The sequence below is a fragment of the Notamacropus eugenii genome, chromosome 5 (assembly GCF_028372415.1).
Source record: "Notamacropus eugenii isolate mMacEug1 chromosome 5, mMacEug1.pri_v2, whole genome shotgun sequence".
NCBI lineage: Eukaryota > Metazoa > Chordata > Mammalia > Diprotodontia > Macropodidae > Notamacropus > Notamacropus eugenii.
Window position 1 is genome coordinate 414,099,508 of NC_092876.1, and position 26,110 is coordinate 414,125,617.

Consider the following 26,110-nt stretch of genomic DNA (forward strand, 5'->3'; position numbering starts at 1 on the left):
AAAAACTTCAAAGGAAAACACTACCAAAATATAGAGCTTCAACATAAACTTAAAAATACTGAAAGAATTCAGATATCAAAGAAATACAATCAGGATCAAACAACACCTAGAAACCATTAGAAAGGACCAAAGAACGTGGAATATGATGTTCCAGAAGACAAAGGAAGTAGGCTTAGAGTCAAGAATAATTAACTTAGCAAAACTGAGTATAACGCTAAAGGGACCAGAGGTGGGAGGGAGTGGAGGAATGGACTTTCAATGAAACAAAGGTCTTTCAAACATTCCTAATGTGAAAAAAAACACAGAGTTGAAAAGGAACTTTGGAATATAAATATAGAAATCAAGAGAAAAATAAAAGAACACAAGTACTTGATAAAGATGAACTGTTTACCTTCTAAATAGGGGGAAAGGGATGTTAAAAGGATTCTTTGAGAACCAGAATGTCACAAAGGGTTGTAGAGACAATCAAGACATGAAACTTACAAACAGTTTTGTTATATTTTGAAGATACTACAAGAAAAAAGAAAAAGGATAGGGAGAGAAAAGATATAATTAAGAAAAACAGGAGGAAAGTGGGGGAATGAGAGACAAACATAGAAGGAATAGGGAAGGCAGGCATCATCTAAACTTCACTTTCATCTACACTGGTCAAAGAAGGCAGAATTAACACACACAGAGTTTGGCATAGGAATACATTCACCCCAACAGTGACACAAATAGAAACAGGAAAGGGGAAGAATGTAGTAGAAGAAGGGTAGATTCAGGGAAGGATTAGGCATAAACATAACAAACTCTCAATTTGGAGACAGGATAGCAAAGAGCACAAAAAAAGGGGAAAAAACTAAGTGTAAATTATTCTCCTGACTGCTGACATCACTCCACATCAGCTCACAAGAATTTTCCCAGGTTTCTCTGATACCATCCCCATCATCAGTTCTTATATAAGAATAATATTCCATCACATTTCTCTGACACAATTTCTTCAACCATTACCTAATTTGTGGGCACTCCCTCAGATCACCATTCGTTACTACCTCAAAAAAGCTATATTTTTTACATCCTTAGAATTTGTTTTATTTAGTAGTGATCCCTCGTTTGTCCCCATTCTTCCTTCTCCCCTTTTCCCTGTTATTTCTCTACTTAGTAAAATATACCGACTTTGTACGTTTATTTTTCCTTCTTCTGACTATTTGCAATGAGAGTGAGGTTTAAGTGTCAACAACTCTCTCTACCCCCTCCGTCTTATTTGTCCAGATATTTAATTGTACCCCCTGATTCTATAAGATAATTTTCCCTAACCTTCATTTCTTTCTCTTTCCCACTGTGGATTCCTCTGCCCCTCTTTCTAGTCTTTTCTTTAGACCATCAAGATATAACAGAATCACTGCCAGGTCTTGTCTAATTAGACACCCCCTATGACCTCTGTTGATGATAGAATTCAGAGGGCACACATGCATCATCTCCCCATATTTGAATGTAAATAGTTCATATATTTTTTAATCCTTTACTGTTGTTATTTCATGTTTACCTTTTTGTTTTTCTCTTAGCTACTGTTTTTGAACTTAAAACATGCACAATTCTGGTCTTTTCATCAGGAATGCCTGGAAGTCCTCTATTTCGTGAAAGAGCCATATATTCCCCTGTAGTATTATGCTCAGTTTTGCTGAGTAAATTCTTCTTGGCTATAAGCCTAAATCCTTTGCCTTATATGGCTTCTCTGTACTTCACTTCTTTCTGTATGCTTGTAGTATTTTTTTTAACTGAAATCTCAGTATTTTGGCTAAAATGTTCCTGGGAGGAACTGGGGGGAAAATTACAGAAAGTTTCTCTGAAAATGGCCTCATTTTTGAAATATATAGAGAAATGAGTCAAATTTATAAGAATGCAAGTCATTCCCCAATTGATAGTCAAAGGAAATGAACAAGTAGTTTTCAGAAGAAGAAATCAAAGCTATCTATTGTCGTATACGACTGCTATAAATCACTATTGATTGGAGAAATGCAAATTAAAATAACTCTGAAGTACAGAAAATATAACTAAAAAGGAAAATGACAAATATTGGAGGGGATATGGGAAAACTGATACATTAATGTATTATTAATGGAGGTGTGAACTGATTCAACGATTCTAGAGAGCAATTTGGAACTATGCCCAAAGGGCTTTTAAATTTTGCATACCCTTTAACCCAACAATACCATTACTAGGTCTGTCTCTCAAAGAGATCAAAGAAAAAGGAAAAAGTCCTACATATACAAAAATATTTATAGCAGTTCTTTATTGTGGTGGCAAAGAATGGAAAATTGAAGATATGCCCACCAATTGAAAAATGGCTGAACAAGTTATGGCATATGATTGTGACAGAATACTATTGTGCTATAAGAAATGACAAGCAGGAAAATTTCAGAAAAATCTGGGAAGATTTATATATACTGATGTAAAGTGAAGTGAGAAGAGCCAGGAGATCATTGTACACAATTACAAAAATATTGTATGATGATCAGCTGTGAATATCTTAGCTATTCTCAGCAATGCAGTGTTTGAAGATAGTTCTGAAGTACTTATGATGAAAAGTGTTATCCACCTTCAGAGAAAGAACTGATGGAGTTTGAATTAAGATAAAAGATTACTTTCTAAATTTTATTTTCCTTTGGTTTTTTTCATCTATTTGCACTTTTGCCACATGGCTAACATGGAAATAAGTTTTGCATGACTGCATATGTACAACATATTAAATTACTTGCCTTCTCAGTAAGGGGAAGGGGAGAAAGGAAGAGAATTCAAAACTCAAAATTTTTAAAAATGAATGCTAAAAATTGTTTCACATATAATTGGGAAAAATAAAATATTTTATATATATATTTTAAATATAACAAAAAAATTAAATTTTAGAAGGTTTTCAAAATAGAAATAATAAGAAACCTAAATAGCTAGGAAAACATTAAATACTCATTCCTGGGCTGTGGCCATGAAATAAAAATGACAATACTACCAGACTTATTTAACAATTTTAATGCTACACCAAATTATCAAAGGGATAATTCACAGAAATCAAAAAGTAATAACAAAATTCATTCAGAGGGCCCCACATTTATCTTACTCCTCCCCCTCAGAGGAAGACTATTTCCTCCCATGAGGGAGCCAGGGGTTCACCATCAAGAAACTGGAACAGCTATATGAGAAGTCCAAACAGAAAGTTGATGAATCACTGGAGCAATGGCTCCTGAGGACATGGACCAATGGATCCAATGCTGAGAAGCTCTCCACAACTGAGTTCCAAAGGTCTGGGGAGCTATCTGAGGATTTACTGTTACAGAGTCAGCTAAATCTATTAAAGGCTTCAGACAGGGAGCCCTTTTTAGATGGCTGAGATAGGCAGTTATTCATACTTGATCCTATAAAGATGAAATTGCATTACAGCCAACACCCCCTGGGGATCTGCTAGGGAAGGGATGAAATTCCAAAGGAAATGGTTATGACAGATTGAATTTACTCCCTCCCTTCTCCCCCCACCCCCACCTCACACAGCCCGCTACTCCCCATGACCAGCCTGTCTCAGGGACCAACTGATCCCTCCTTGAGGGTGGAGCCTCAACCATATTGACTTCAGACTTTAGCTATGTCCTCCACCATATAAATATACAAGTGTTTGAAGATCAACTGCTGAAATCTGAGCAAGAGGTCAGAGACACTTGTGACTTGGGCTAATACTCTGTCAGTGGGAATGGGTATTCTGAGAATAAGGGGAGGAGTGACAGAGCTAGCTGCCCTTCTAAGTGGACAGCCAATGACACCTCCTGGAAGCACCTATTTCTTTTCGGAATTTCGCCCCTCCCTAGCAAAGTAAGGGAGAGACATGGTCAGACTTGCCTTTTAGAAAAATCATCTGTTATTGTTGTTTCCTCTTTGTTCTCAAACAGGAGCATGGCGTCAGGAAGGTGATGCCATGAGTTGCAAATGAATTGGATTTAAGCGAAGGAGGGTTTGTGCAAAGTCACCAGTCTCACGTTCTCCGGAGCCATTTGGGTCAAGTGGCAAGATACAAAGCAGAATGGATGGAAATAGTCCCAGACCCAGTAGGAGACACTGACTTTTTTGAGCTAAGGTCTTTCTCAGGTCTCAGTTTAACTGAGACAATGCCTATTGAGTGATTAAGGATAGGAAAGAAATGAATAAGAAAATCACTTAGCAACTGTTTGGAAGTATTAGAAAAGGGAGAGACTGGAAGAAGGGAGACGAATTAAAAGGCTATTGCAACAATCTAGAAGAAAGATGATGAGAGCCTGAATTTAATAGGTAGCTTTATGAACAGAACAAAGACGACTGATATCAAGGATGTAGAGACAGAAACCACAAGATCTGGCAACTGATTGAATATATAGGTTGAGGAAAGTGAAGAGTCAAAGATGAAACAGATTGTCAAAATCTGAGTAAATGGAAGGATGGTCATGCCTTTAATAGTAATAGGGAAGTTGGTAGAGAGTGCGTTTTGAAGGAAAAATAATGAATGTAATGAAATCTGCAATACAGATTACAATCCATCAAAATCTGTCCATTCTATGTAACTCATGGTGTGCCAACCAAAATGAAAAGGGAGGAAGCAGACCTCTTGATCACTGGTCACTATCCCTAAGCACAGAGCCCATCTTGGTCATATTACATGGTCTAGAGGTGAAGAGAACAGAATTTTTTCAACGCGACCTCAACTGCTTCTGAAGTAGCCTAGCTACTCTGAGAGGCCCACAACTGGCGTTAATACCTTGAGTCCTTGTTGAGAGAGGTTGAGCGCTTCCATAGTAGGGAGGAAGGCAGAGTAGGGAGGGTTAGGGAGTAAATGTAGGTATGCTTGTGTGGGAGATTAGCCCTATAATATGGATCTTCTCATCTTTCGATTGGCTTATCACATATCCCTTGGAGTCTGTAAATAACTCCTGAGGTACAACCTCCCTGAAGGGCTCTGGTCCCATTTTAGACACCACTGTTCTAAATAGTATATAGACCTAGTTTTTTTTGTTTCACCTTTTTCACTCTGGAAATTACTTGAATTTTCAGGAGGTGGAAGAGTAGAAGTTTTCAATGTTTGTAGTTAAGAATCAATATACAAAGCAAGCAGATTGTTTAGCCAGAATCATGGCTGACTGTTAAGCAGAGTTGCAATCTGAGATCATCAAGGCACTGGATATAAAAAGAAACAACCTCCTTTCAGCTCTTAAATCTTCTGAACTTGCAGCCCTGTTTTATATTCACAGTACTTCGAACTTCTTTTGGAGTGCCGGCCTGACAATGTCATAATGTCCAAATTAAAACCAAAATCCTAAACTATTTTAAATGGAAAATGAAAATTTTATACTAGGGCTCTGTAATTCAAGCTTTCTGAAAGTACATTAAGCAAAATCATTACAATGATATTTGTTTTGACTGGAATTACTAAAGTATTTGAAATTATGAGTAGGATTTAGGTTTTTGCTCCTTTCTATGACACATAAACAATTATATGACACAATAGTGACATATTTCAATTTCTTTAAACTGTGAAGAAGAAATTATAGCCTGAATTCACTGTAATAGTCTACTTCAAATATTTTATAACAAGGTGTGATTTATTTGCAATTTTGAATGTGTTTAATCCTTGAAAAATCGATGACAGAAAAACAACAGAAAATACAACAAGCTAATCACACCAAAGGTGGGAAATTCTTCATTAGCAAACCTTTTCTCAAAGTTTCCTTTTGTATTGTTACCTGAGATTACACATTGCACACATTTTTCTTCCAAAGTCTTGCAAAATAAAACAGAAATACAACCCAAATGCAGAGCCCCTAAACCTATTCACCTTACATAACTGAGGCATGAACCTAAAACCCAAATCAGTCTCCTAATATCCACTGCCTTTTAACTTCAAACTCCCTTCTGTGAGTACATCAGAAAACATAAAAAGAAAGTCTCATAAATGCCATCAAACACTCACCGCTATAGACCCAGAAGATGTAGCAATAAAAACTTTGATAACCATTTTGATAGTCAGAAAGAAGAATATCTCTCTAAAATACTCAGTGAAATAAAAGTCACTAGGCAAATAAGAAGTGAGCTGCTAGAAGCAGCAGCTGCTCCCTCCCCCTTCACCGTAAGAAAATCTGTCTCTTACAAGTATAGGCATTTAGGGCTTTTCCCTTCATTGGCTAATAAGTCTTTGGGGAATTGTTTGAGCAAATATATGATTGGTTGGTAAATGTAGACATTACATTAGATCCCATCCAAATCTCTTTAAGTTGACCAGGAATACTCCCTAAAAGGCAAAGGAAAGTTATACACCAATCAGAAAGTACTATGCAAATATGGGGGGGAGGAGGACCTGACAGGGAAGGTTATTTTAGTGTTGAAAAAGCCCAGGAAGCTCCACTGTCATGAAGAAGGCTGTGCTAACTGGTAGTATTACTATTAGATTTAAGTTAAAGGATATGTATTTATCTTTGGATAAGTAACTACTATTTTAAATACAATTTTAAATTCCTTGACATGTAAAAAAAATTTAGTTCACCATTACACTAGAAAAGATTCTTTTGAATGACCCTATTTTTTGCCTATTTCCAGAGTCCAATAATTTTCCACCTTTGCATGTTTCTCCTAAAAGATGGAAACTATCAAGCTTTATACATCTATTTCATTTCATAGTTTTCAAAAGTAACTTTTTTTTAAAGACTGTTTCAAGAAAGTCTGTTGTGCTTATATAGTCTCTATAACTTTTCAAACTTTTGGACATGATTCAAAATTTTATCTATAACACATTTCAAAGTTATTAGAAATGCATAATATAGTCTCCATCCAAGTTTTATTTTTATATAAATTTACCTTTAGTTAAAAGGCAGGCAGAGTGCCTGCTCTAGAAAGCCAAACTTTTAGCTATTCAAATTTTTAGTCAAGTCCTGGGAAATGTGATCAAGAACATTAGGGCACAGTCCCTACTCTTTCAGAAACACATCAGGGGAATCTTCAGTATGTATTGACAACAAATAGGATCTCAAATTTTTAAGTCTCATGTGATCCCCAAATGATACACACAGTGTTCAGATGTGATACTTTTAACTGGTGGTATCTAGAAATTCCCCCAGGCTCAACTGCCTGTAGTATAGACCTAGGAAGCTTCCAGGAAGGAGTGGAGGCTGCTATCAGTCAAGGGCTGTGAGACAGAGAACCATAAAATAGCTCATAGTGTTGAGGAAGGCTTATATCCCAAGGAAGCCAATGGTGAGAAAAAAGTCCCCACATATTCCAAAATATTGACAGCAGCACTTTTTGTGATCGTTAAGAATTGGAAACAAAGTAGATGCCCATCAATTGCAGAAATGCTAAACAAATTATGATACATGGATCTTCTGTAAAATGTGTTACACTCTAGCCATTCAGATGAAGAGTCTCTCCAAATTTATCTAGGCTGTTCTTTGGACAGACACCCAGTACGTTATCAGGTCACTTCCAAGCCTTTCTAGCTTGATAGACCCTATCAGGAAATGCTCCACTGGAATGGTCATGCAGTATCACCTCCATACCGGATGAGGCATAAGAGGAAGTTAGTGAAGGAAAATTTCTAAATGAGTCTTCAATTATATCTGAGAACATTACAACTTTCATTCAGCTAAGCAAAGAGAAAAGGTGATTAACATATCACCACTATAAAAGAATGTTAGATAAAAGTTGTGTGACAAATCATTCTTTGTGTTCTTTACTGTTGATATCCTCAGCTTTGGATTCTTAGTAAAAACTCCTTCTGTTTCTTTCCTTACCCTTTAATTTGGTTACAAATGAACAACAACATTTTTTAAAATTTTGGTTATTTCCTGAACTCTTGAGCACTGTTAATCTGTTATAACACAGATCCAAAAATGGAAATCGAGGGGATGCCCATCAATTGGGGAATGACTGAATAAGCTGTGATATATGAATCCAATGGAATACTATTGTGCTACAAGAAATGACAAACAGGCAAACTTCAGAAAAACCTGCAAAGACTTATATGAACTGATGCTGAGTAAAGTGAGCAGAACCAGGAGAACATTATACACACTAACAGTCACAGAGTGCAAGGACTGTTTTTGATAGACTTAACCCTTCACAGTAAAGGCAAGGACCTAAACCATTTCCAAAGGACTGATAATGCAAAATGTCATCCACATCCAGAAAAGGAACTACAGAGTCAGAACTCAGAATGAAGTAAACTGTTTTCTCTTCTATTTTGTTTTTCTCATGGTTTCTCCCATTCCTTTTCATTCTTCTATGCAACATGACTAATGTGAAAATGTGTTAAATAGGAATGTATGTGTAGAGTGCATATACGATTATATGCCCTTTTGGGTAAGGAGGGGGAAGGAAGGAGGAGAAAATCTGGAACTTATGAAAATAATTGTTGAAAACTGAAAACAAATTAATAAATTTGAGGGGGGTGGAATCTGTTATAATGTATTAGCTTTAAGTCACTCTCCCAATCCCAACTTGTACTCAGAATCTGGTGCCCCACAAGTCAGCTCCAGGCAGGCTTCCAAGGGTAAACCTGAGAGAATAGGGGGTATTTGGTTCACTTATCCCATGTTATCAGTAGATATCAATTAGCCAGATTTAACTAGATTTTAGAAGCAAATATTCACTAAGGTATTACAGGAGAAACAGGTGTTAGAAAACATCTCCGTGAAGTCTAGGACATTCTCCAGCATAGGAATGTACCAAGTCAGTCAATCAACTAGCATTTAAGTATGTGCTGGAGATACAAAGAAAGACAAAAGATCATCCCTACTCTAAAGGAGCTCACGCTGTATAATGAGGGAAACAACAAAATTTACAAACAAGAAACATGCAGGATAAATTGGTGGTAGCCTCAGAGGGAAGAAAATGTTCAGGAGCACTGCAACAAACTTCTTGCAGAATGTGGGACTTTAGCTAAGATTTGAAAGAAAACAGGCTGGGAGGCAGAGATGAGGAGGGAAAGAGGCATGAGGGACAGAGAGCTCATAAACATTCCAGGAGTCAGGAGATGGAGTGTCCTGTATTAGAAACAGCAAAGAAGTCCAGATTGCAGAGTATGTAGAGGTAAGGAAAGTCTAAGGAGACTAGAAAGGCAGGAAGAGGCCAAGTTAGCAAGGGTTTTAAAAATCCAACAGAGGATTTTATATTTGATCTTGGAGGTAATAAGGTGCCACTAGAGTCCAGGGGAAAGTGAACTCAAGCTTTGAAAGCACATGTGGCAAAGGGATAACTCAAAGCTCCACGCTGCTATAGTCCTTTATTCCCTTTTATGGGGAACTCATGAAGTTCCCCTTAGGCATCTTATACAGCTTTTCTGCTAGATTCCTTGTAGAATTTTGAAGCAGTCTTACATTAGCATGTCTAGTCTGTCTCTAAGGCACATAGCTATGGAGATACAAAGTCAAAAACATGACCCCATTCCTCAAGCTCACATCCTCAGGGGGATACACAATTATAGACATATTAGACATGTGCAGTATAAAAGGGAAGTAAATAGACTTCTCCCCAGAATCTTTTTCTCCTTTCAGCAATCTAAAGTGGGGTTGGCCATTGTCTACCTTCTCTCTCAAAGGTGGAAGCCCCAGAGTGACTGAATAGCCCCAAGACAATAAAGAGACTGGATCTCTCCTCTTCCATGTTCTCAGTAACTCTGGTCTGGTCCCCAAGGATTCAATTCAATAAGCAGTTATTTACCACTCCACACTGTTCTGTGTCCTGGGCAGACAAAAAGTGATAAAAGCAGTGTCCTCAAGGAATTTATAGTCTAATGGGGGAGACAATTTGCAGGCAAATATATACAAAGGAAGCTATATACAGAATAAGTAAGAAATCATCAGGGAAAGGCATTGGAATTAAGAGGAGTTAGGGAAGGCTTCTTGTAAGCAGTGGGATTTTTGTTGGGATTTAAAGGAAGCTAGGTCAGCAGTTGGAGCTGAGGAGGGAAAGCGTTCTTGGTGTAGGGGACAACCAGAGAAAATGTCCTTAGTAGAGTGTCTTGTTAGTAAAACAATCAGGAGGAACCCAGTGTCTCTGCTTTGAAGACTATTTGGCAAGGGACCAAAGTGTAAAGAGACTGGAAAGGTAGAAGGGGACTAGGTTACGCAGGGCTTTGAACACCAAATAGAGCATTTTATATTTGCTTCTAAAGGCAATAGGAAGACACTGGAGTTTATTGAATGGGAGGTGGGAAGGGTGACATGATCAGACTTATATTTTAGGAAAATCGCTTAAGTGACTGAAAGGAGAATGAATTGGTGTGAGGAGAGAACCAGGCAGGCAAACCCACCAGCAGGCTATTGAAGTAATCCAGGCCTGAGATAATGAGGGCCTGTAATATAGTGGTGGCAGTGTCCAGAGCCTTGGAAAAGAGGTCATATACAAAAGATGTTGCAAAAGTGAAATAGGTAAGTATTGGCAGCTGCTTAGATATGGGAGGTGAGAGATAGTGAAGTTTCAGAGATAGGAAAGTTTAGGCAGAAAGAATGAATTCTGTTTTGGACATAATGAGTTTACAATATTTACTGGACATTCAGTTTAAGATGTCTGAAAGGCTTTTAGAGATGAGAGACTGGAGATCAGCCAAGTGGTTGGGTCAGGAAAGGTAGGTAGATTTAAGAATCATCAACGTAGAGATGGTAATTAAATCTATGGGATTTAATTTGATTTCCACAAATGAGAAGAGAGTCTGTGGGTTTGGGAGCTTGGATTACACATAATTTTTTTTTAAGCTGCTTGTTAAACATTTACTCTCATATAGAGTTTTGAGTTTTTCAGTAAATTTTAAAGACTCTAGTAAGTTGTATAGAAGAACAAAGAAGATTTATAAATCATATAAACAAAAATAAAATCTAGTAAAATGTATAAATTTCTGAAGTTAATTTTGTGAAAGCTAAAATTTTCTCATGAATAGGGGAAATTTCATAGTGCAATCCAATCAAATCATCCCACCCTTTTTAACTAACAAAAATGTTATACCCCGATACATTGATGTGATGATAACACCTCAGTTGAATTAATCAAAAACTTTAGACTGGGAAAAATCCTTAATGGCTTTAGAAATCCTTGAAAGTGAGAGTGTCACACAAGAACATCCTGTGGTAATTTGAGTGTCTGGTGTGTGTGTGTGTGTGTGTGTGTGTGTGTGTGTGTGTGTGTGTGTGTGTGTGTGTCTCTCTCTGTCTCTCTCTCTCTCTCTCTCTCTCTCTCTCTCTCTCTCTCTCTCTCTCTCTCTCTCTGTGGGGGGAGGGGGGGCGGGGGAGGGGGCAAGGGAAGAATGGAACAGGAGAAAAGTCCAAGCCCCAGCCTCAGCACAGGTCTGGTTCTCCTCTCATTGTTCAGAGAAGGGCATCATAAATTTCAGACAACAAGAGGATTTGGACATTTCTGTAATCCTAGTAGTGTCCTCCAGACAGCAACAACTGGTAGCAGTATCTACATTGGAGGCTAACGACAGACTAGACATGCTAATGTAAGACTGCTTCAAAATTCTACAAGGAATCTAGCAGAAAAACTATATAAAATGCCTAAGGGGAACTTCATGAGTTCCCCATAAAAGGGAATAAAGGACTATAGCAGCGTGGAGCTTTGAGTTATCCCTTTGCCACATGTGCTTTCAAAGCTTGAGTTCACTTTCCACTGGACTGCAGTGGTTCCTTATTACCTCCAAGATCAAATATAAAATCCTCTGTTGGATTTTTAAAACCCTTGCTAACTTGGCCTCTTCCTGCCTTTCTAGTCTCCTTAGACTTTCCTTACCTCTACATACTCTGCAATCTGGACTTCTTTGCTGTTTCTAATACAGGACACTCCATCTCCTGACTCCTGGAATGTTTATGAGCTCTCTGTCCCTCATGCCTCTTTCCCTCCTCATCTCTGCCTCCCAGCCTGTTTTCTTTCAAATCTTAGCTAAAGTCCCACATTCTGCAAGAAGTTTGTTGCAGTGCTCCTGAACATTTTCTTCCCTCTGAGGCTACCACCAATTTATCCTGCATGTTTCTTGTTTGTAAATTTTGTTGTTTCCCTCATTATACAGCGTGAGCTCCTTTAGAGTAGGGATGATCTTTTGTCTTTCTTTGTATCTCCAGCACATACTTAAATGCTAGTTGATTGACTGACTTGGTACATTCCTATGCTGGAGAATGTCCTAGACTTCACGGAGATGTTTTCTAACACCTGTTTCTCCTGTAATACCTTAGTGAATATTTGCTTCTAAAATCTAGTTAAATCTGGCTAATTGATATCTACTGATAACATGGGGTAAGTGAACCAAATACCCCCTATTCTCTCAGGTTTACCCTTGGAAGCCTGCCTGGAGCTGACTTGTGGGGCACTAAATTCTGAGTACAAGTTGGGATTGGAAGAGTGACTCCAAAGAGAACGTGGTATAACAGATTTTCCCCCAAAATTTATTAATTTGTTTTCAGTTTTCAACAATCACTTCCATAAGTTCCAGATTTTCTCCCCTTCCCTTCCCCCTCCTTCCCCAAAAGGGCATGCAATCTTATATAGACTCTACACATACATTCCTATTTAACACATTTTCACATTAGTCACCTTGCCTAAAGAATGAAAAGGAATGGGAGAAACCATGAGAAGTGAGGTTTTTGGGCCGACTCCTAGACCCAAGATTCCAGGTGCATTTTCCTTACTCTGAAACCCCACAACCATTCTGGACTTCCAGTTACAGCCCCCTTCACCCTTTCCATGACCTCTTTTTGGGGAATTTAGCAGATATTAACTTGTGATATTTGTTTGCGCACCTGTTACATCCCTTACTACGCAGTCATTTCTTTGAGGGCTGGGGCTAGTGTATCTTAGGGTCTTGAACAAGGTAGGGCAGATAATCGGGTTAATGTTTTAATATTATTTAACTATTATTTAAATTTAATAGTATTGAATTATTAATGTTACTCATAGTATTTACAATAGTTTACCATTTATTTTCACAGTTATTTACAAGACAATTTACAAACGCTAGGAGAGCAGTCTGGGTCCCCGCGCCTCGCAGTTCTGGGGTTCATTCTACACCGCTCTGCCCGCTCCCCGCTTCATGGTCTCTGCGCCCCGAACTCCTGGAGCCCGGTGCGCGCAGGCCCGGCTGGAGCCCGTCAATCCACGTGACTTTGGGGAATTCCCACTTGCCCCTCCCCCCCCAGTCTCGATTTTCTCTTCTGGAAAGGAAAGAGCCTAATTTGATGCTGCCCAGAGTCCCCTTTCAGCTTTAAGTCACGAAGTACTGTCCCCAGGGAGGCTCAAAAAAAAAAAAAAAAAAAAGTTGTAGTAGGGGCGGAGCCTGGCGTGGAAGGGGCGGAGGTGGGCCTAGAAGGGGCGGAGCCTGGCCTGGAAGGGCGGGGCCGGGCCTAGAAGGGGCGGGGCATGGCCTGGAAGGGGCGGGCCCTTTAAGGCCAATAAGTTCTCGGAGAAGCCAGACAGAGACGAGTGGGGGGAGGAGCGGGGGACCGCAGAGATCTGGTGTACCGGAAGTCCTTCCTCGAGTTCCCGGGGCCCTGCGCGCCCGGGTTTCCATGGTAACAGCAAACGGAAAACACAAGGGCTGCCGGAGCTACGGGCGGAGCAGGTAACTTCTAAAAGATGCTTCGGGGCCCGAGCCGGGGGCGGGGGCGAGACCTCTGGGTCCCCCGAATGTGCCGGCCCAGGCCCGATTCGTTCCTTCCCTCCTCGGACGCCCCCTCGGACGCCCCCGGCCTTACCACCCACCACCCGGCCTAGGACAGGAGAGGGGCACCCAGCCCCTCAGCCCCGCTGCCCGAGTTCACGGTCGCTTTTTTAACAAGCATCCCCTTCCAAGTAACAGTATTTGAACGCCAGGGCCCTGGCTCCGGAGCTGCGCTTTAGAGCTTAGCAGAGACGCCCTTTTCCGCCTGGCATTCAGTGCCACCGCCGCTGTAGCCCATCCGGACGGACCGACACCTCCGGGAACAGGAGCTGCCGTGGACACAGCGTGTGGCCCGAGTCCGGAAGACCCCCCTGTTCAAACCCCAGCCCTGGTGACCCTGAACCCTTGTTTGCCTGGGTGTCCTCATTCGTAAAACGGGCAGCCTGGCAGCGTTAGATGGTAGGAAGCGCCGGGCACAAAGTAAGCGTTATGTAAATGGTGACTGTTATTTATTATTTTATTATTTCGAAACTATGCCCCAGTGGTTCCGTCCGCCTCCTGGCTCTCCCCACGTCACCCCACCCACCCACTCCTACCTCCCTTTATTTTGCTGACTCAGCTGAATTAATACACCTTCTATGAATCACACAATTTTTGGATTTGGACTTAAAAATCTTGTAGCCCAACCCCACATTTTAAAGTTGAAGCCAAGGGCCAGAGAGCCAAAGTTACCAGTTCACGATTAAAATCCAGGTCCCACATCTCTCCAGTCCTTTAAAGCATTCCTATAGTAATTTTAGTACGCTTCACCGCATGCCATGTATAACAGATGTGCAAATAGGCATCTTATTACTAGATTGTTAGCCCTAAAGGGCACAAACGATGTTAAAAAACCTGTTTTTTTTTTAATTTTCCACAGACCCACAGTGCCTTACATACTTAATTAAAATTTATTAAATGAATGGCAGAATGAATCTTCTTTCCTATCCTTACCCCACTTGCTTATTTACTGCCATATTTTTTTCCTTTCCATCTTGAAGTCTGATTTCTGAACATTTTCAGTTTCTGTTTGGTCATTTCTTGCTTTATGCCTGACTTCTGCTAAGAAATCATCAGTCTTATTCTTATTTCTTGAAATGGTCTGCCTTCTGCTCTTTAGCAGTTCCCCCTTTGTCAGATCCTGATAATAATGGTAGTTCATATTTTTGATGTTTTTTAAGATTTGCAAAGGATTTTGCCTACGTTATATTCTTTGATCTTTACAACAGCTCTGAGAAAACAGAGGCTCATTAAAAAACTTGATGAAAGTCATACTAAGTGGATAAGACAGGACTCAAGCCCAAGTCACCCTGATATCAAGTTTTGCCTCCTATCCAACCTACTACCCCTCCTCTAGAACAATTAATGTATGGTGTATGTGTAGTATTACGATACAATTACAATGCATTTCTCTTGCGCAGTTTTTGCCATCAAATGACTTTTGAGACCAGTTGCCACCTTTCCCCTACAAAAAGCCATCATTTATCTGGATTATCTGGAAGCCCTCATCATGTCATAATTTTCACAGACAACATGAGAATCTGGCCAAAGTCTGAGATGCAGTTTCTACAGCTTCGATGAGAGGTAGCCTTAAAGATAATGTCCTTCTTGAGTAACTGATGAGCCTAATTTGGAATTTATATTTAGAATGGTAATTTACAAGCCTACTACTATTAGTGCCACTTAGTACACTGCCTAATAAATAGGCTTCCTAAGTGCTTGTTGACTAGGTGATTGGTTTTTGTTCAGATTTACATTCCTTCATTCACTGGTCACTTTTCATTTAATATGGTGATCCTGTTAATAAAAAACAATGCAAGATTTGTGTTGATGTGGAGTAGCATCAATAAATTATTTTGCTTAGTAATATATATAAGTAATTTTTATTGACTTCACAGGCCAATTCAAGGGGATAATTTTCCTGAATCATGTAAATTACCTGCCTTAACTGATAGATGATTGATAGAGAGAAAGAGGGAGAAAGAGAGACAGATGTGTATGTATATATACACACACATACATAAACATACATCTATATGTGTGTATTTCAGTGGACCATATTGACTATGTGGACAATAACTAAGGGGAACAGCTAACATAACAGCTAAGTATGACAGAATCAGAAAAAATCCTCACAGACTAGAATGATGAGTCAAATCTAATAGGATGAGATTTAATAGGGGGATAAATGTAAAATCTCTAACCAGTACAAGATGGGTGAGATATGTCCTGATGAGTTTGTATGAAAAGTATCTTGGCATCTAAGTATAATCTCAATTTAATTCAACAGTGTGACAAGACAGCCACAAAATACCCACAAAAAACTTTGAATCTTAGTCCAAGTTAAGAGATGAATAGCATCGAAAAAGACAGAGGAGGTAGTTCTGCTGTACCTTCCTTAGATCATTTCTGTAATGTTTTGTACAGTTCTGGGCACCATATCTTAATAAGGACATTGCCGGGCTTGATATGTTGTATGAAAATCAGTTGAAAGAATTAGAAAAATATAGCTTTGAAATGAGAAGAGACAGGGGTGGACATGCAAATTAGGGCCTCTTACTGTAACAGTTGGAATGAGGGCTTTCTGAGTTCAAAGTATTAAAAAATTAAGAGGGAGTTAATTACCCATTTCAGTTCCATCAATCAACAGCAAATGCCTTTCCAAATGAGTGATTATGTGGTAACCTTACATCCATACCATAGAAGGGAAAAGAAAATATACAAAGGGAAGGAAATAAGCCTTTATATGGCACCTACTAAATGCCAGCACTTTACAGATATTATCTCATTTGATCCTTATGACAAATAAAATGTAGGTGCTTTTATTGTCTTCAATTTACAGATGAGAAAACTGAGGCATATAAGTGATATGCCCAGGGTCATATGGCCAGTAAGTGTCTGAGGCTGGATTTGAGCTCATATCTTTCTAGACACGAAGGTCTAGCCTTCTGTCCACTATACTATGTTCCTGGAATGAAAACTAGCTGTTCTATTTAAATGTAGAATGAAGAACAATGGGTAGAATTGCAAAGAGGCAGTGCTAGTTGCAGTATAAGGAAAAAAAACCTACATTGTTTAAAAAAGGGGAAAAGAACATTTAAAATTAGTGGGCTTGAGATCTTCAAAAGAGTTATATCAGCAATTGTCAGAGCTATTGTAAGTGAAAGTCTTAGGCAGAAATTTTGCGATTGGTCTTAGAAGTCTCTTCCAACTATGAGATTTAGAAAAACTATTGAAATTTAGAAACCTTGGGCAACTCACTTAACTTCTCCATGCTTTAGGCAATTCTCTAAGACTGCAAATTGCAGAGAAGATGCTGTGCTGCATTGGTAGTCGTTTCATCCAGGAGTTCCTTATCCCAATGAAATCTCAGTCCAGTCCCTGTCCCTATAGTTTTGTTTAGGGACAACTTTCAAGGAAAGTCTACATAAGCATCCCCACTGTGAAAGATTAATAGCTTTTAATGTTACCTTCAATTACTTAAATATAAATATTACTTAAGATACTCTGTAGGTCAGTACCCATTGTAGCTCACAAGGCCTCTGAACTAAACAATAGGGATAGGGTCTGAACTAAGGTGCTGACCATATGCATAAAGAGAAGGAGATAGATCCAAAAGGTGTTTTGGAGGTAGAAATGACTATATTAGGGCAACTTATTAGATATGTTGAATGAGGAACAGTAATTAGTCAAAGATAATGTCAAGGTTGTGAACCTGAGTGACAGGAAGGATGGTGGCACCCTTTACAGAAATAGGGCTTCAGAAGAGGAATGAGTTTTGGGGGGAAATAATGAATTTGGTTTTGGACATGTTCAACTTGAGATAGCTCAAAGACATCCAGTTTGAAATGTGCTGTTGGCAGATTGGAGATGTACAAGTGGAACTCAGAAAGGAGAATGAGGTCTGATGAAGAGATCTGGTAGTCATCTGTATAGAGTTGATAGTTAAACACATAGATATTGATGAGGTCATCACATGATAGAAGGTAAAAAGAGAAAATTCACAAGATAGTCTCAAAGATATACCCATGGTTAGGGGACAGGATGTAGATTGTACCACTTAAAAAGGTTCAAGACACGTAATTTCTGGGTGATTTAATCATTTTATCAAATGCCAGCACTTTAATAAAAGGATGATCATTTGGCCATCTCCCTTTTGGACCAAAGACAATCATGATGGCAGGCTCACAACTTATATGTCCTTTCTGGAAGAGAGGTGTTCCTGAGAATGGCAATCAACTCTGACTGGTTAACAGATTAATGAGAGAATGAATGTTACAGTGAGGGACTGGACCCGAACTTTGATTATGTCATTTATTTGCCAGCCTTGGGCTATCGATTAAAAGAGTCTTTTCCCACCCAAACCTCAGTGGAACACAATGGCTGCCCCACTTGGATGGGGTCTGGGTAGAGGAGAAAGTTAGCTCAGCCTTCAGAGACAAAGGTCTTAAAATGAGGAAATGAGAAATGGTCTTAAAAAGGAGGAAATCTGAACCTCCCCAAGTCATTGCCTCTTAAAAATCATTTCTCCCATTATGATGAACCAGTGAAAAATATTGAGGAGCAGTTTGACAAGTAGGGGAACAAACAAAGAGGTATCCTGTACAAGAGAGTACTAAACGATGTCAAGTTCTGCAGTGATGTCAAGTTCTGCAGCGATATTAAGAAGGATGAATTTTGAAAAAAGCTATCATACATAATTAACATTATTGGCATCCTTAGGGCAGTTTTACTTCATTGATAAAATTGGAAGTCTCAAGCCTGCGAAGCCTTGAGAAGTGGGTGAGAAGAGAAAAAAAGGAGGTAGCAACTATAGATAGCTTTGTTTCTAGGAGTTTTCGCAATGAGAACAGGGAGAGATGTGGTACTGTAGCTTGAGAGGGATTGTGAGATTTAGTGACAATTTTTTTGTTTCTTTGTTTTTATAATTAGGATGAGACTTGCATGTATGTGTGTGCATTAGGGAAGGAAACAGTCAGTAGTGAGTTTGAAGATTAGAAAGAGGGAGAAAGAAATAATTGTGGGTCAGTGTGCTAGAGAGTACGGGATCAAGGGTACATGTAGAGAAGTTGGCCCTACTGAGAGAATCACCTCTTCATCAGAGATTGGAAAAAAGAAGGAAAGGATAAGGCATGATGTCAAGGAATTTTGAGATAGAGAGAAAGGGGGAAAAGGGAGCTCAGGAAAGTGTAAGATCCATTGTAAAGGGAAAGGGGAGAAGGGTGGTTTGGGAATGTTGGGGAGAATAAAATAGGTTTGGAACAGTCTCTGGGGAGAGGGATATAATATCAATTAAAGAGGAGTAAAAGGATAGTAAGTAACAGAAGTATAGCTCAAGTACAGATCCTCTGACTCCAAAACTAGCTTTATTTCCAGGGCACCAATGGTTCTGGGTCATCAGAAAGAGTAAATTATGTTTAATATACTCTTCCTGTCAAGGCAAAGAAATTTGTAATACATGTCAGATTTCCACTGAAATAACTAATTTTCACGTTCTTCTGCTTAGCCATTCAAGTTGTATTTATTTGAAAAAATTAATGTCATATATTTTATCAAAATAATTTCTGTTGAATAAAAATATCTGAAATGTACGAGCTTCTTTTAGCTAAAAGAACACTTAAACTTATTTTGATTGGGGAGATAATGGTCATGATAATATGACAAAAGACTTTCCAAATGACTAATCCGATAAATTGGAGGTTCTCACTTCTTAATGACTCCACAAGTATCTTCTGTACTTAATTGGTTAAAAAAAAAAAAGTTAGGGGCGGAGGCAAGATGGCGGAATAGAAAGATGCAGATATGCTAGCTCTGAACCCATAGCCCATAAAATATTGGTAAAAAAGATTCTGGAACAACAAATTCTGGAGCAGCAGAAGCCATAGAACAACGGAGTGTAAGAGATTTCTGTTCCAGACAGACCTGACGCGAAAGGTCCTTCGCACCTCAGACCTGGGAACCTAGCCCAGCCCTGCCGTGGCCGCGCGGCACCAAGAGGAGCAGATCCGAGCAGGCTTCAGGGATGGAATCTCCAGCGGCCATGCGGGTCCCTCCACCCACAGGTGACAAGGGTTGGTGAGAGTCTTTTTGGGTGGCTGACAGGGGAGTGTTGTGTCCCCATGGCTCGGGCCCCCTCGAGAGGCAGCAGCGGAGGCGGGAGCAGACCCGGGGCTCCCCAAGCAGGCAGGAGCCAGGATCCATTGTTGAAGGTCTCTGCATAAACCCCCTGAGGGAACTGAGCCCGTGAGGCGGCCCTGCCCCCACCTGAGCACCTGAACTTGATCTCACACTGAATAGCAGCCCTGCCCCAGCCCAAAGCCCTGAGGCTGGGAAGCTGCATTTGAATCTCAGACCCCAAGTGCTGGCTGGGAGGATCTGGAGGCCAAGGGGGTGTGAAGAGAATATTCAGAAGCCAAGTCACTGGCTGGGAAAATGCCCAGAAAAGGGAAAAGAAATAAGACTATAGAAGGTTACTTTCTTGGTGAACAGGCATTTCCTCCCTTCCTTTCTGATGAGGAAGAACAATGCTTACCATCAGGGAAAGACACAGAAGTCAAGGCTTCTGTATCCCAGCCCACTCAATGGGCTCAGGCCATGGAAGAGCTCAAAAAGGATTTTGAAAATCAAGTTAGAGAGGTGGAGGAAAAACTGGGAAGACAAATGAGAGACATGCAGGTAAAGCATGAACAGCAGGTCAGCACCCTGCTAAAGGAGACCCAAAAAAATGCTGAAGAAAATAACACCTTGAAAAATAGGCTAACTCAATTGCCAAAGGGGTGCAAAAAGCCAATGAGGAGAAGAATGCTTTCAAAAGCAGAATTAGCCAAATGGAAAAGGAGATTCAAAAGCTCACTGAAGAAAATAGTTCTTTCAAAATTAGAATGGAACAGATGGAGGCTAATGACTTTATGAGAAACCAAGAAATCACAAAACAAAACCAAAAGAATGAAAACATGGAAGAGAATGTGAAATATCTCACTGGAAAAACAACTGACCTGGAAAATAGATCCAGGAGGGACAATTTAAAAATTATGGGACTACCTGAAAGCCTTGATCAAAAAAGAGCCTAGACATCATCTTTCATGAAATTATCAAGGAAAACTGCCCTCACATTCTAGAACCAGAGGGCAAACTAAGTATTCAGGGAATCCACAGAACACCACCTGAAAGAGATCCAAAAAGAGAAACTCCTAGGAACATTGTGGCCAAATTCCAGAGTTCCCAGGTCAAGGAGAAAATACTGCAAGCAGCTAGAAAGAAACAATTCAAGTACTGTGGAATACAATCAGGATAACACAAGATCTAGCAGCTTCTACATTAAGGGATCAAAGGGCGTGGAATAGGATATTCCAGAAGTCAAAGGAACTAGGACTAAAACCAAAAATCACCTACCCAGCAAAACTGAGTATAATACTTCAGGGGAAAAATTGGTCTTTCAGTGAAATAGAGGACTTTCAAGCATTCTTGATGAAAAGACCAGAGCTGAGAAGAAAATTTGACTTTCAAACACAGGAATGAAGAGAAGCATGAAAAGGTAAACAGGAAAGAGAAGTCTTAAGGGACTTGCTGAAATTGAACTGTTTACATTCCTACATGGAAAGAAAATATTTGTAACTCTTGAAACTATTCAGTATCTGGGTACTAGGTGGGATTACACACACATATAGAGACAGAGTGCAGAGAGTGAATTGAAGAGGATGGGATCATATCTTAAAAAAATGAAATCAAGCAGTGAGAGAGAAATATATTGGGAGGAGAAAGGGAGAAATGGAATGGGGCAAACTATCTCTCATAAAAGAGGCAAGCAAAAGACTTATTAGTGGAGGGAAAAAGAGGGGAGGTGAGAGAAAAACATGAAGTTTACTCTCATCACATTCCACTAAAGGAAGGAATAAAATGCACACTCATTTTGGTATGAAAACCTATCTTACAATACAGGAAAGTGGGGGTTAGGGGGATAAGCAGGGTGGGGGGGAGGATGGAAGGGAGAGCATGGGGAGGAGGGAGCAATTTGAGGTCGACACTCATGGGGAGGGACGGGATCAAAAGAGAGAATAGAAGTAATGGGGGACAGGATAGGAGGAGGGAAATATAGTTAGTCTTATACAACATGACTATTATGGAATATGGAAGTCATTTGCAAAACTACACAGATTTGGCCTGTATTGAATTGCTTGCCTTCCAAAGGGAAGGGGTGGGGAGGGAGGGAGGAAGAGCAGTTGGAACTCAAAGTTTTAGGAACAACTGTCGAGTACTGCTCATGCCACTAGGAAATAAGAAATACAGGTAAAGGGGTATAGAAAGTTATTTGGCCTTATAGGACAAAAGAGAAGATGGAGACAAGGGCAGAGAGGGATGATAGAAGAGAGAGCAGATTGGTGATAAGGGTAATTAGAATGCTCGGTGTTTTGGGGTGGGAGGAGGGAACAAAAGGGGAAAAAATTTGGAACCCAAAATTTTGTGAAAATGAATGTTAAAAGTTAAATAAATAAATGAAAAAAATAAAAAAAATTTTTAAAAAGTTATCATTTAGTTTTCAAACATGGTTTGTTTTTTAATCAGCTTTTAAATATGTAACACTTTCCCAATTTGAATACTTTCCCAATTTGATGCTTGTATCTAAGGTTTGAAACCCTAAAGAATGGATATCTCAGGTGGGGCTGTACTCTTGCTAGTCTAGCTCATGAACCTCTATACTTCTCATTAACTATCAGCCAGTAGTCACAACTAACTCCCAGCAAAGCCATTCACAAAACACCCCCTCAGACCTTGGCCCCCAAAAAAGAAACAAGCAAAAAAAACAACACCAAAGTTGTGGTGCACTCTCCCACAATTAAAGTATCTATGGGAAGATAAATCTTAAAGTACAGTTGATAGAGAGGCACATGTGTAAAATAATTGCCCAGGCAACTCGCAGCTTTGGAATTGCAGGGCCAAAACGAAAGAAGTTGTTTTCTTCATGCAGTTCTCTCTGGGCCGCAGTGTTCAGTTGTCAAATCTGGCTCTCTGAGTAAGCCACTTACTCTTTTCTCTGCTGCCAGGGCTCATGCTCTTTGAAGCTACTTCCTCCCTTTGTCTGTCTTTCTGGAATGTGACTATTCTTTCTGCTAGATGCAAGTAATCCACTGTAGCAGAGGGGAAAAAGGAAGAAACTCCTTCTATCCAGTCACAAACAATTCAGCCTCTCTAAGTCCTTCCTCTACTTTACTAGATCAAGCTGACAAACCTCAACTCCAGGCTTACATTTTATAAAAATTGAAGGATATGCCAGTTCTCTCAATCAGTCACTAGGTGTGACATCTCTTTCCTTCATCCATTCTATAAGATCTTATAATCATTTCAAACTGATTAAGGAATTTCTTCACATATTGTTGTGGTGGTATAGGAAAACTCTTTAATACCTTCTTTACAAATTTATGTGTCTTCTAAAAATAAAATTTACATCTAGTGCTGAATTCCCAATAAAGTTAAGATAATATCAGATCTATCAAAATAACATAATCAAGTGAATATTCCTAACTAAAATAAATTATGTTCCATTATCCAATTTAAATATAATCTACCCTATGTAAGACCAATTTCTTTTTGTGTATATGTATGTGTGTGATTTTTGTCATTTAAATTCAAATCGTTGGAAACCTAATACACCATCCCCAAATTCATTTATTCCCATTAAATAACTGGTACATTAATTTTAAAGGCAGAAACTTTATTTTTTTTTTTATTTTCAGTGTTCTACAATCACTACCATATAACTTAGATTTTTTTTTCCCTTCCTTCCCCTACTTCCCCCCTCCCTCCTCCCTTCTCCCTGCCTCCCCGAGACAGCATACAATTTTATATAGGTTCTACACGTACATTCCTATTAAATACATTTTCACCATAGTCATTTTGCATAGAAGAATTAAAATGAATGGGAGAAATCATATAACAAACCAAACCATAATATAAAAGAAGATGATCTGCTACATTCTGTGATTGAATTCCATAGTTCTTTCTCTGGATGTGGAAGGCATTTTGCCTTAAAAGACTGTTGGGAATTTTTTAGGCCCTTGCATTGCATTGAAGTTCTAAGTCTACCAGAAAAAATCCTCACACACTGTGGTTGTTCCTATATACAAAGTTCTCCTGGTTCTGCTCCTTTTCCTCAGCATCAGATCATATAAGTCTTTCCAGGCCTCTCTGAAGTCTTCCTGTTCATCATTTCTTATAGCACAATAACATTCCATTACATTCATATACCATAATTTATTCAGCCATTCCCCAATTGATAGGCATCGCCTTGATATCCAGTTTTTGGCCACCACAAAGAGAACTGCTATAAATATTTTTGTACATGTGGGACCCTTTCTCATTTTTACTATCTCTTGGGGATACAGTCCTAGAAGTGGTATTGCTGGGTCAAAGGGTATGCACATTTTTGTAGCCCTTTGGGCATTGTTCCAAATTGTTCTCCAGAATGGTTGGATCAGCTCACAGCTTCTCCCGCATCTTCCCCAACATTTATCATCTTCCTGTTCTGTCATGTTAGCCAGTCTGATAGGTGTGATGTGGTACCTCAGAGTTGTTTCAATTTGCATCTCTCTAATCAATAGTGATTTAGAGCATTTTTTCATATGACTATAGACATCTTTGATTTCTTCTTCTGAAAACTGCCTGTTCATATCCTTTGACCATTTATCAATAACGTTTCTTTACATTCATTTCCTTATTTAAGCACTTTAAATGACTCACACAGCTCAGAACTATCGGAGATAGGATTCAAACCGACCTTGCCTGATTCCAGGTTCAGTGCTCCTTTAATTATACCACAGTGCCTCCAGTTCATCAATGTGGAGATGCCCATTAACTATATTATTGCTGGAAATATTTAACATTGTAATAGTTTCTTTTGGCTTCCCCCACTTCACAAACTAACAGTGGGTATTATAAACTTTTGTTTAACACATTTGTAAGGACAAGTGAACTCAAAATCCTTTTAGGCTTTGGCTAGTCGGATATATTCAATTGATGACGTCTTTCTGATTTGTTTGTTATAACCTCAATTAACTTTGTTAAGAAGAACTAGATTTAAGTTGTATTTTTAGAAGACATATTATAAATTTGTGCAGAAGGCCCTAAGTAGTTTTCCTATACCACCATAACAATGTGTAAAGAAATTCCTTTGAGAGAATTATAGGGTCTTATAGCTGCATTTATATATGAAAAAAACAGAAATATGACTAGACTGGGTATAGAGGAAGGGAATTTGTTCCCTGAGCTTATCAAGTATTTATTAATCACTTAACTATGCCTGGTACTGGGCTAAGACTGGTAATGCAAGGACAAATGCAGAAGAGTTCCTGCCCTCAAGGAGCCTACATTCTGCTGGAGGAAACAACGTGTATACATGTAGTGTGTATGACATATGCAGACCAAATACAAGTAACCACAGGGTAGGGCATTTGTTCTTGGGAGAGACAGAAAAGAAACCCCACAACAAATTGTGCTTAAGCTAAGTATAAAAGGAAAACAGATTCCAGGGAACAGATGGAGGTAGAAAGAGAGTTTTAAATATGGGTGAAAATCAATGCAAAGACATGGAAATGGAAAGGAAGCATCATGTATGAGCAGACCTGATTGGCTGGACCAGAGAAATCATTGAAGAGAAAAAAAAAAGCAAGACAGGAAAGAGAGGAAGGGAACAGATTGTAAAGAGCTTTAAATGCCAAACAGAGGAGTTTATATCTGATCCTGGAAGTAATAGAGAGGCACTGGAATTTATTGGGTTGGGGAATGTTATGTTTAAACCTGTGTTTTAGGAAAATCACTTTGACAGTCATGTGGATGATGGATTGAGATTGTGAGAGATGATGCAGGAAGACCAGTGCAAGATTCCAAGCAATAAGTGATGAGGTCCTGAGTTAGGAGAGTGCAAGTGGAGAAAAGGGAACAAATGATAAGAGAGATGATGTGAAAGTAGAACTAGTAAGACTTGGCAATGGATTGGCTATGTGGGACGAGTGAATTGGAAACATGAGGAAGATACTCAGGTTGTGCAACTGGGTGACTAGCAGAATGGTAGTCCCTCCATCTATTTAGTATTTAGTATTTATTTTGCATCCTGGGCTATCTCCAGTCATTCTGAAGAATATCAGGCCACTGGATCCAGATGGCTCAGGAGAAGAAAGTGAGGTTGGTGACCTTGCACAGCCCTCCCTCACTCAAATCAAAGTCAACTGCAAGTCATGTCATCATCTTGATGTCATGGTCCTCTTCAAGGACAAAGGACAAAACAACAAGTTCCTCCAACATAATAGGGAAGTGAAAAAAATTTGTGAATATTGGGGGGAAAGATAATGAGTTCTGTTACATGTTGCTTTTTAAATGCACATGGAATGTACAATTTAATATGTACAGTTGATAGTTGGTGTCTTGGTCTCAGGAGACAGACTATGGTTGAAC

At 39.3% G+C, this 26,110-nt stretch overlaps 2 protein-coding genes across 9 annotated transcripts in view; one reads left to right on the forward strand and one right to left on the reverse strand.

The window, feature by feature from the left end:
• The window catches only part of SH3BGR (SH3 domain binding glutamate rich protein), a 179,544-nt gene extending 173,412 nt beyond the window's left edge, over positions 1–6,132 (reverse strand). For both annotated transcript variants that reach the window (XM_072614800.1, XM_072614799.1), the window contains exon 1: positions 5,966–6,132. In XM_072614800.1, the coding sequence (XP_072470901.1) occupies positions 5,966–6,010 (45 nt within the window). In that variant the 5' untranslated portion in view covers positions 6,011–6,132. The remainder of the gene's footprint in view (positions 1–5,965) is intronic.
• A 7,309-nt stretch (positions 6,133–13,441) lies between these two features.
• Positions 13,442–26,110, forward strand: part of LCA5L (lebercilin LCA5 like) — a 75,118-nt gene continuing 62,449 nt past the window's right edge. For 4 of the 7 annotated variants that reach the window (XR_011968177.1, XM_072614785.1, XM_072614784.1 and 1 more), the window contains exons 1-2: positions 13,452–13,588; positions 15,088–15,250. The gene's annotated coding sequence lies outside the window, so the exon portion shown is untranslated. The other 3 variants (XM_072614786.1, XM_072614788.1, XM_072614787.1) reach the window with 2 other exon arrangements.